The 11,206-nt window shown below is 55.6% G+C and overlaps 1 protein-coding gene across 4 annotated transcripts in view; it reads left to right on the forward strand.

Annotated features, from left to right (window-relative positions):
• Positions 1–1,473: 1,473 nt before the first annotated feature.
• Positions 1,474–11,206, forward strand: part of KIFC1 (kinesin family member C1) — a 10,858-nt gene continuing 1,125 nt past the window's right edge. The window contains exons 1-14 of one of the 4 annotated variants that reach the window (XM_054047521.1): positions 1,474–1,487; positions 2,169–2,305; positions 2,414–2,522; positions 2,668–2,721; positions 6,922–6,966; positions 7,078–7,273; positions 7,369–7,546; positions 8,434–8,601; positions 8,785–8,913; positions 10,143–10,259; positions 10,343–10,516; positions 10,639–10,806; positions 10,887–11,025; positions 11,201–11,206. The exon at positions 11,201–11,206 is cut by the window's right edge and continues 134 nt beyond it. In XM_054047521.1, coding sequence (XP_053903496.1) covers positions 2,177–2,305; positions 2,414–2,522; positions 2,668–2,721; positions 6,922–6,966; positions 7,078–7,273; positions 7,369–7,546; positions 8,434–8,601; positions 8,785–8,913; positions 10,143–10,259; positions 10,343–10,516; positions 10,639–10,806; positions 10,887–11,025; positions 11,201–11,206 — 1,612 coding nt within the window. In that variant the 5' untranslated portion in view covers positions 1,474–1,487; positions 2,169–2,176. Of the gene's footprint in view, positions 1,488–1,513; positions 1,595–1,821; positions 1,988–2,166; positions 2,306–2,413; positions 2,523–2,667; positions 2,722–6,921; positions 6,967–7,077; positions 7,274–7,368; positions 7,547–8,433; positions 8,602–8,784; positions 8,914–10,142; positions 10,260–10,342; positions 10,517–10,638; positions 10,807–10,886; positions 11,026–11,200 lie in introns of those variants that run through there. The other 3 variants (XM_054047522.1, XM_054047520.1, XM_054047519.1) reach the window with 3 other exon arrangements.

Genomic DNA, 11,206 nt, shown 5'->3' on the forward strand with positions numbered 1-11,206 from the left:
TCCTGCCCCTCCCCTCAACTGCCTGTCACCCAGACTCCTGCCCTTCTCCCCATCAGCCCTACTCCTGCCCCTCCCCCACTTCCCCTGCCACCCCTACTCTTCCCTCACCCCATCAGCCCTACTTCTGCCCCTCCCCCACTACCCCTGTCACCCCTACTCTTCCCTCACCCCATCAGCCCTACTTCTGCCCCTCCCCCACTACCCCTGTCACCCAGACTCCTGCCCCTCCCCCACTGCCCCTGTCACCCAGACTCCTGCCCCTCCCCTCAACTGTCTGTCACCCAGACTCCTGCCCCTCCCCCACTGCCCCTGCCATCCCTACTTCTGCCCCTCTCCCTTCCCCATCAGCCTTACTCCTGCCCCTCCCCTCAACTGCCTGTCACCCAGACTCCTGCCCTTCTCCCCATCAGCCCTACTCCTGCCCCTCCCCCACTTCTCCTGCCACCCCTACTCTTCCCTCACCCCATCAGCCCTACTTCTGCCCCTCCCCCACTACCCCTGTCACCCAGACTCCTGCCCCTCCCCCACTTCCCCTGCCACCCCTACTCTTCCCCCACCCCATCAGCCCTACTTCCGCCCCTCCCCCACTGCCCCTGTCACCCAGACTCCTGCCCCTCCCCTCAACTGCCCCTGTCACCCGGTCTCCTGCCCCTCCCCTCAACTGCCCCTGTCACCCGGACTCCTGTCCTTCTCCCCATCAACCCTACTTCTGCCCCTCCCCCACCTCCCCTACTCTTCCCTCACCCCATCAGCCCTACTTCTGCCCCTCCCCCATTACCCCTGTCACCCAGACTCCTGCCCCTCCCCCACTTCCCCTGCCACCCCTACTCTTCCCCCACCCCATCAGCCCTACTTCTGCCCTCCCCCACTACCCCTGTCACCCGGACTCCTGCCCCTCCCCCACTGCCCCTGTCACCCAGACTCCTGCCCTTCTCCCCATCAACCCTACTTCTGCCCCTCCCCCACTACCCCTGCCACCCCTACTCTTCCCTCACCCCATCAACCCTACTTCTGCCCCCCCCACTTCCCCTGCCACCCCTACTCTTCCCTCACCCCATCAGCCCTACTTCTGCCCCTCCCCCACTACCCCTGTCACCCAGACTCCTGCCCCTCCCCTTCTCTCCCCTAAGCCCTACTCCTGCCCCTCCCCTAGCTCCGCCCCCAGACTGCCGTTGGCCGGTTGGCGTGTGCCTTCTACTAGCCTCCGTCCTTGCAGCGCGCGGCCACAGCGGCAGCTCCACTGGGTCACGTGTGGGTTGTTGGTAAGAGGAGGCCGCCGATTGGTCGGGGCTCGGGAGGAGCCGTCCAATCGAGAAGGTGAAAACAGTGGATTGGTTGCATCTCGAAGAGAACGGGGCCGTAAGGAAGCGACCAGCCAATTGGCTGAGCGCGAGATGCGCGGCAGCCAACGGGCGGCGGCTCAGTGCGGGCGGTTTGAATTCGAACGTCGCAAGGAGTCGGAGGAGGCGCAGCCAAGGCGATAGCTGGTGAGAGGCGCGCGGGACCCGGACTGTCCCCCTCCCCCCGCTTCCCGGTGGGGCGGCGCGCGGGCTGGACTCCCGGGGGGGGAGGAGAGAGGCCCTGGGGCGGTCAGGTTCCTGAAGCACCGCGTGGGGGGGTTGGGCGGAGGCAGCGCCATGGGGTGCAGGTGTTTGGGGGGGCGGAGGCAGCGCCATGGGGTGCAGGTGTTTGGGGGGGGCTGGAGGCAGCGCCATGGGGTGCAGGTGTTTGGGGTTGGGCTGGGAGGGCCATGGGGTGCAGATGGGTGGGGTTGGGGAAGTTCCTGTTTCCCCTCCCCCCCACCCCTAGCATTCACCTGCCTGTCTCCCCTTCTCCCCACGGGTTCACTTCAGAGCCCAGGACCCCAGCCGCTCCGCCCAGACCGGGGGGGGAGTGCTGCAGTGGGGAGTGTGACTTGGGCACAGGCGCTAAATCTGCTCCCATTGGCTTCCGCCTCCCTGTGTGGAAGGATTTTGCTTGGTCTCAGGTGAGCCCTCCACTCATGGGCACCAACCAGATCCTGCCCCTCCAGAGGGTCTCACCATGGCAGGGGCTGGGGTGTGACGGGGTGTGTATGGGGGGCGCTCACCCTGCTCTGGGCACACACACAGGCATCGGGGTGTCTGTATAACATGTGACTGGTCAAGCCCCCTTACTCCTTCCCAGAGGTCCCCACATGGAGCAGAAGGGGAATGCTGATGGATGGCAGGTGCCACTTGCAGGGAAGGCCCTTTCCCAGCTGCCTGTGCCTGGCTTGAGGGCCAAACGAGGGCCTAGTGATGAGAATCAGCCTCCAACCGAACAGGTGAGATGCGACAGGCAGATGTGAAAGGTGGTTTCTTGACCCACTTCATTTTCTTGTTCTCCAGGGCTCTGCTCCCAATAACTGTCTCCTCTCTTCCCCTCCCACTAGAAACGTGCCCGAAGGCTTCCCGTACCAACCAGGAGGGTGGCAGCCTCCATCGCTGCCACTTGTTCCAAGCCTTCGACAGCAGCTGCAATACCTAAGACTCAAAGAGCAGGTGAGCTCTTGGGAAGGGTGTGTGCTAGGACTGGTGGGTATATTTGCTTGCAGGATGCAGGGACCTTTGTGTTCATGAGAACAGGGAGCTGACACAAGGGGTCAGATGTTTCACTGCTAATGATGATGCTTCATGTCCACCACAGGCCGCCGGGCTTCGCTCCGACCAGGACTGACCATCCCAGCAGCCTCAGTTGCAGGTATTTGTGGGACTGGGGCTTTCACTCTGAGGGGAGACTCCTTGTGACCTGGTGCCACTTGCCAAACCCAGCACTGTGATCCAGAGCTCTGTGGGACCCAGTACTGGGAAGACTGTTGGTGGGTGATACTTGCTAGAGAGCTGAGCACCCTCTGCCAACTGGAAGCCCCAGGCCTAGTCTCCCTTAGGGCCCTCTCCATGGGGAGCTATGAGCCTTATACTCAGCTCAGCTGCGTTTCTCTGTCAAACCCAATACTCCTGAATGCCACAGTTGAACATTTCCCCAAAATTTTTGAACGGATCAAGGCAACAGTGGTCAGAACCCTAGTGACTTTGGGGGAAACCAGAAAACTGAAAGCGGGGGGGGGGGGGGGGGGGGGGGATGTAGGGTGTAGGGCCTATGGAGTCCCTGCCATTGTTTTGGCATAGCCACATCCTTTAGCACCTCTGGAATTGCCTACAGATCAAACTGCTGGTTGTGGGTCTGACCCATGGTGCCTGGTGCAGCCCTCACTGGAAATGCCAAGGTCAGGGCAGGTGGCAAAGGGGAGAGCAGATGCTCCCAAGACTGGTGGGTAACACTGAAGTTAAACTCCCCAAGCAGTCACAAACTGTGCTGCTGCTCCCTCAGCTATCAAGAAGCAAAAAACAAAACAATAAAAGGGGGGCTGTGATTTCCTTATTGCATTCCAGTTCTCTGGCTCCCAATCAGCATCTAGGTCCAGTACAGTGAGAAGTTATATGCTCACATATACAAAATGTTCTTCTGACCCTGAAGGGTCAGCCACGTCACCAGGTCAGTATGGGATTGGATCTTACCCAAAATACTGCGCTGTCAGCCAGTCCTTTATAATAAACAGAACAAGAAGAGAGATGGTAAAGCAGTCACATAGGTACAAATACTTTAAAGTTCATATATCAGGTTCCTAGCAGTATTGGTGAGTTTGCTGGCTTGAAAGTCCCTCTGGAATACATCCACAGCTTGGATGCGTTATTCAGTCCTTTATTCGGAGCTTCAGTTTGTAGTAAAGTTCTTCCAGAGGTAAAAAGCAGGATTGAAGACAAAATGGAGAAGATGCAGCTGTCTTTTATAGTATTTTGTCATGCGGCCTGTGCTTCCAATGTTTCAAACACAAGCTGCCCAACACATGGCTTGGAAGCCTTTTCTGTCCATGGGCATGCCTGGGCGTGCCTTGCTGAGTCAGAAGGTGTATCCTCTGTCTTCTCTCAATGGGTCAGTTGTATAGCAGATGGTCCTTAATGGGCCATCATGCTGATTCCAAACTGTCTGGGGGGTGTCACCCAGAAGCATAGCCCAAGTTTAAAATACAGACATGCATACATATCTATAACTCATAATACAAAAGGTGATCCAAATATATAAACAAGATTATCATATCTGGCAAATCATAATTTTGCAGATATCTTACATGGTATATCTGCCATAACTCATTACCAATAGTGTAAAATTGCATTCATAGTATCCTAAAGTGTCCCCCAGATTCTATACAGCGTCACAGTGAGCACCCATGAACCCCTTCCTGCCTAGTGCTACTCCATCTCATCTCTGTTCCTGCTCCCAATAACTTACACCCTGAGTATCTCCCAGATGGACAGAAGACAAATAATGGAGGGGTTTGACAATGAAGTGGGCATTTTTTGTGATATTTTTGATTCCTCTGTATGCCTTGGTTTCCTACTGTACTTTGCATTGCTATTCGGTGGGTGCAAAAGGATTAGAAAGATGCTCTTGTGGAAAAGAAGGAGACGTGAGGTGTTGCCACATGATTGTCTGGGGTGGAATGAATGGGTCCTTAAAGGACTGGTTAAACCCGATCCATATCAATGGTGGATGCGCCAAGACAACAGGAGCCCCAAGAACTGAACAATTGACACTTATCCACCGGAATCTCCAGCAGGCGGAATATGTGATCTCCTCATGGGTCGATCTCTTGGGGATAAGAGTTGGCTGTTGGAAGAAACTGTGCAGCCCTCACCTGTGGCTAGGGACAGCCAAGTTGGCTTTGATGAGAGCCTGGATCTAGGGATCCCTGGCCTGGCAGTAGCCAGGTTGAACTCTGCCTTAGTAAAAAGGCTAATGTAAGGATTTACAGATTATGGGGGAGGTGGGTATCTAATACATTATCTCATTATGGTAAGGCTGCCTGCTGTCACCGGAAATACTCACTGAAAGCATTGCACCCTGAAGGGGTATAGTACAAGTCTCCCATGGGAGTCTGGCTTGGCTGAATTCAGTGTAGTGAGCCACAGAAGCCCAGACCTGGTACATACTAGGAAATTAGGTTGTCTAACTACATTGCTCAAAGGTGTGAAAAATCCACACCCCAAAGCGATGCAGTAAAACTGACCTAACCCCCCAATGTAGACAGTGCTCGGCTGATGGGAGAATTCTCCCGTTCACATAGCTACTGCCTCTCAGGCTGTGGTGTACCTATAGCAAGGGGAGAACCTCTCCTGTCACTGAAGCACTACACTGGTGCAGCTGCAGCATTTTAAGTGTTGACAAGTCCCCTGTTTTGGATTCTAGGAGGCCATGGCCTGTCCCTGTAGAAGGGTGTGTGGGTCCTTAGGGCCTAGCACACTAAAGGGTTACTCCAAAGGGACCGGTTACAGGCTGGAGTATAGACCAGACCCTGTGGCTGCCTGACAGGTGGTGGCAGAGAGTCAGCTACTGAATGGTTTCAGGGACTATATTGTCAATTTGCCAAGTGCCATGTTCTGTCCTTGGGGCTCCCAGTGTTTTGGCTCATCCTCCATTGGTATGGGTCAGTTCCAGCCAGTCCTTTAACACCCATCTGTTCCACACCAGCCAGTTACATGACACAACACCTCCCATCTCCTGCTCTGCCCCAAGAGCAGCTTTTGAATTATTTTGCACCTGCTGGCTAGCAATGTAAAGTACAGAAGTAAACTGAGGCACACAAGAATCATAAAAATATTACAGAAAATTCCTGTTTTGTCATGGGGTGCATACAGCCTCTGCAATGGGGAAAGAGGGGATTGGGGACACCTACAGAGCCATTGCAATGGAGGGAGAATAGGCAAACAGCCCCTGCCGTGGGGGTGAGAATGGGGGGGGATGACACCTAAAAATGGGAGGCACACAACCCCTTGTGATAATAGTGGGAAGGGGGCACGCATAACTCTGTGAGTTGCATGGAGTTCTGAAAAGAGGAGGATGGGAGGGTGAACAGAAAGATGCAAGGACGCCTGGGGCATGCCTGACCTCAGCATACAAGAGCTATGAAGTGTGGACCCCCTAGTTTACAAAAATGTTCAGTGTGTCCTGTTTCCTTGCACACAGCAGGCATTTTCCTTGCTCAGAGTTTCCAAGTCTGCCCCTCCAGTCAGCTCTCTGTTTCCTCTCACAGCCACTCTCACAACTGCTTGACCCCATGATTTGCTGTGAAGGAGTGGGAATTATTCATAATATTTTGGATGAATATTGTGTGTGCCTCAGTTTCCCCTATGTGGTGTGTAGTTAACTAGGTCAGGGGGTGGGGGAGGAGGAAAGATTGTTTACTCTTTGCCCCAATCCAGAGATACAGATGGGACCAACGCCTAACTGGCTGGGTACCCATGCCCATGGAGAGTCTCAGAAGACAATGGCCACTCCAGTTATTGGCACCTAGCAACAAACAACCATGGATGGCCCACCCTCCTTAGGAAGCCAGCTGGTGGACAAAGGACTAGAGAGCAGCCAGGTGGGGTTGTTAAGTGTGGGCTGCTGGAGGAAGGAAAGAACCTTCTGGACTGGGATCAAAGAGGAGTTAGAGGGCTCTGGACGGATCCAGATCCACCTGGCTGTAACTTTCCATTGTCTGTGTTAACTAAAGACTTGCTACACTGTGTTACAGACATCTAATAAACCTTTCTGCTTTTACACTGCTGGCTGAGAGTCACCTTAGATCAAGGGAGCTGGAGGTGCAGTGCTCCCTTTGAGGGTACAAGTCTTCCCCGGGTGTCCAACTCAGGTGGAGTCGCTATGGGGCGCTCACAGCGGGAAGGAGGGATGCTGAAGGCTCTGAGGTTTGGGTCCGGAGGCAGTGAAGCCAAGAGGCCTACCCTAGTGAGTGAGAGACCCTAAGGAGGCTGACTCACTGAAGGGGTCCTCGCAGGGACTGTTCAAGAGCACGGGCCTGTAGTTCCATGACACGTGCTCTCCCCTTTCCCTCCGCAGATGTCGTCAGGAGGCCGGTGCCTGTGGCAGCAGCTCCAAAGATGGGTAAGGCGGCAGCAGGAGGGGCTTGGTGTCAAGAAGGGCTGAAGCCAGGGATGGGGAGAGGGATAGCCCTGCTGGCTCCAGCCTCATCTGCCTCTCCCTTTCTCCCCACAGCAGCCCCTGCCCTAGCTGCAGGGAATGATGGGAAAAAGCGGGCTGCCTGGGACCTGAAGGGCCAGTTGAGTGATATGCGGACCAAGGTGAGCAGCTACAAGGACAAGGTGCAGAGACTGGATGGGGAGAATCAGCAGCTCAAGAGGCAGCTGCAGGAGCAGGTGGTTCAGAACCGGGAACTGAGCAGCCAAGTCAGGTGAGAAGCCAGAGGGCTGAGGGGGAGGGATCCTAGTTGTTCTGGTTGGGGGGGAATGACTCCTGCCCTATCTCACCCTGCCCCTACTTCTGTAGCACACTAAGCTCCGCGCTACACACTTGCCAGGAGCAGGCACATCAGAGGCTCCACGAGGTGATGGAGCTGTCAGACCTGAAGCAGCAACTGGAGGAGCAGGTCACCAGCCACAGCAGGACTATCGGGCAGCTAGAGGGGACCAAGCGGGACCTGTCATCCCTGCTGGAGACCAGAGAGGTGTGTCTTGATCCTGGGAAGGGGGGAGATGTGTTGTTAACCTCCCTCACTGGATCCAGAGCCAGGCCGATCCAGGTCATGTGGCTGGGGCCCGGAAAAAAGCTCAGCTCTTTAGTGGCATGTTCTGTGGTGCCTGTACTAGGATCTCCCATAACATGCTGTACCCTTAACCCAGCTGTGCCCTGTCAGATTCCTGTTCAGTAGACAGGTTATGTACCCATTGGGTCATCTGCATGCTCTACTGAGAGGAACCAAGCCTTACGCAGCAGGTGCTGCAGCTTCCATGCATGGGCTCAATCTGCACCTCCTAGACACAAGCTTTGTTTCCTATAGCAACAGCTCAACCTTATGAAGGCTTTACATAGACTTGCTGGGACAACATTGTGCTCTGCTCCAGTCTCCTGGAAATTCCCCTATTGCCAATGTCACAACCCCACCTTGCTTTCAGGACTTAGTCCTGTGTCTGGCTGTTCTGCTTTAGTTATTGCCTTGCTGAGAGTGCTGCATCTCCGTAAAGCGACTGCTGTCCTTGCAGGGTGTTTCAAAGGAACCTTTCCCCAGTATTCAGGCACCCAACTCCCTTTTAAAATCCCGGCCCTAATGTTGGGCCTCTTTGATTCACTTGCACTGCAAACAAGCACTGCTTTCTGCACCGTCGCATGCATTTCCCCCAACAGCTTTGCTTTGACCAGGTTATCAGCTACACTCCATGTCTAGCAAGTCTGTCAGTTACCAGCTGGGAGTCACACGCGCTGGCTTGACCCATGGCGTGTGACATGGTCTGTTGTCTCTCCTGGTGGGGGCCTGGGGTGGGGGGTGTATTGTGGTATCCCAAGAACTCCAAGCAAGTCTCTAGCAGTAATCCCTAACTCCTGGTCCTGCTCCAGGTGAAGCTAAAGCTGGCAGAGGAGGGCCTGGCCCAGAGGGAGTGTGAGAACAAGGAGTTGAGAGGCCAGGTGGCAGCCCAGCTGCAGGTCATGACCCAGCAGGAGGAGCGGTTGCACCACCTGGAGATGGAGAGGAGGAGGCTGCACAACCTGGTGCAGGAGCTCAAGGTGACAGGAGGCTCTCATTCTGCCCCACCGCAGGGTGTGGAGGGGGTGGGGCCGGGAATTAGGGCAGGACACCAGGCAGGAGGGTGGGGGTGAGGGCTAGAAGAAGATGGGATTGGGAGGGACAGCTGGGGAGATCTGGGGCCAGCCTTCCCCGCTCTGGACTGACACATCTCCTGTCCCCAGGGTAACATCCGTGTATTCTGCCGTGTGCGCCCCCTGCTAGCCTGGGAGAAGGAGAGGCAGAAGGGACTGGAGCACCTGCACTTCCCCCTGCAGGACAACAAGGCCCTGGTGCTCTCCAAAGTGGAGGAGGTGAGTCCAGGGACTGGGGCACAGCTAGCCCTGTCTTTGTGATGGGCCATACATTGACCCTGGCTGTGCATTGGCTGATATTCAAGGCCATTCAGTGCAGTAAGTGTTTGGACATGGCAATAGTGTGGTTAAGTTGGGGAACACTGGTGCAATCTACAACTTGCACACTACACAGGCACGAGTCTTGGGCAATTCCCCCTGCAGGGATTCCAAGTCAGCCACCTCAGCCCCAAGCCAAGGAGTGGCTGACTCTGCTTCTGACTTGCTGCTGCTTAAACGTAGGGCCCCTGTGCTTGGAGCCTCGGAAACCTTGCTAGCACCTCACAGCCCAGCTGGGCCTGCTGCCTTGAGACCAGCCTTCTCACACCTCCAGGGGCTAGCATTTTTCTGAGCAGCAGGCCAGAGATCTGTGCGCATGAACATGTGAAGGGGGTGCACAGACATTCATGCTTGAGATTCCCAGTGACAGAGAGTTCCTGCTGCAATGCCCTCGGGGCAGTGCTTCCCGTGGCCAGTTCCTTCCCTATTAACAACTTGCATCTTATCTGTAGCCTGAATTTGTCTGGCTTCAGCTCCCAGCCACTGGTTTCTCCTTCTGCCTCTGTCTGGTAGCTTAGAGCCTTCTGCTCTCAAATTTGTCCATATGTGTAAGTGGAGACCATGATCAAATCTCCACTGAGCCTTCTCTTCAATAAGCTGAATAGAGGGAGCTCCTTCAGTCTCTTACTGAGGCAGGTTTTCCAGCCTTCAAATCTTGTAGCTTTTCTCTGAACCTTTCCCAGTTTTTCATCATCCTTTTGAAGTGTGGCTGCCAGATCTGTACAGTGTGTCCAGTAACAGCCACAGATGCTGCATGGAGAGGCGATTAACCTCATCCCTTGCCCCCCCAATTTCCTGGCAGCATGTTAGAAACCTGGGGCCTTCTCTGAAGGGTTTGTTAATCTCAAACTCAGCTGAGCAACCAAGTAGTTCCATTAGCGGCTTGCACTCACCAGTGTTGAATCTTCCCTGCCATTGAGCCGCCCCTTCACCCTGCCTGGCTTGGCTCCTCTGCAGGTCCTCATGGCCCCTTCTTGCCTTAAAGAATCCCCTGCAATCACTGCCCCTCATTCCCACTCTGGGGACTTCCCATCAGAGGTGCAGAGGTGGCTGTCAATTCCCCCAGCCCAGGCCTGGGGTCCTGGGAATGAGTCCTATAGTCTGACCCACATGTCTGTCTCTCCCCCTAGTCCCACGTTGGACGTGACCGCAAAGGCGATGTGAAATACGATTTCAGCTTTGACCGGGTGTTCTCCCCTGCCTGCTCCCAGGAGGAGGTGTTTGAAGAGATTGCGCTGTTGGTGCAGGTACAGAGTGGGGCACAGGACTTGGGGGTTTGGGAATCTGGGGGTTACCCCCATAGTGACCACTTCCTCCTCCCTCCCTGCAGTCCGCTCTGGATGGGTACCATGTCTGCATCTTTGCCTATGGGCAGACAGGCAGTGGTAAGACCTATACCATGGAGGGGCCGGACGACATGAGCCCCGAGACTATGGGCATGATTCCTCGGGCCGTGCAGCAGGTCTTCCAGGGGGCACGGGAACTGGAGCCCAAGGGCTGGCAGGTGAGTGAGCATCCCATTCTGCCCTTCATGCCTGCCCCCAATCCTGTGGCTCTGGCAGCATACCTATTCCTCCCACACTCTCATGGTTCTGATGTTGTTTCTGTCTCCCACACACACCCCAGTACTGTTTCACGGCCAACTTTCTGGAGATCTACAATGAGTCGCTGCGGGACCTGCTGGTGGGGCGGCCAGAGCGGGGTGCCGAACTGGAGATCAAGCGGGTCAGCCAGAGCAGTGAGGAGCTGCATGTTCCCAACCTGCGCTATGTGCCTGTGGACTCTGAGGATGAGGTGAGCTGAGATGTGGGTGTGCTGGAGCCGGTAGGCTTAGGAGCTGTACTGACCCCACCAACACACCCTGCATTCCCCAGGTGCTGAAGCTACTGCGAACGGCCAAGGCCAACCGCTCCGTGGCGAAGACGGCTCTGAACGACCGCTCCTCCCGCAGCCACAGCCTTTTCCAGCTGCGCATTGAGGGCTGGAACCGGAGCCGGGACCTGCACAGTGTCTGTGAGTGTGGCAGGTGGTGGCTGGGGCTGCCAGAGAATAACTGGAAGGCAGGGCTGGGGGAGCATTGGTTGCTAGGACCACCTGTGGTGCGGCTGCCCTGCCATTTGTGGGAGAGCTGGGTGAGGTGCCCTCTCCCAGACCTTTCTCATATCCGTTCCCTCTCCCTTCGCTGCAGCGGTGC

Source organism: Malaclemys terrapin, chromosome 13, assembly GCF_027887155.1.
Source record: "Malaclemys terrapin pileata isolate rMalTer1 chromosome 13, rMalTer1.hap1, whole genome shotgun sequence".
Taxonomy (NCBI): domain Eukaryota; kingdom Metazoa; phylum Chordata; order Testudines; family Emydidae; genus Malaclemys; species Malaclemys terrapin.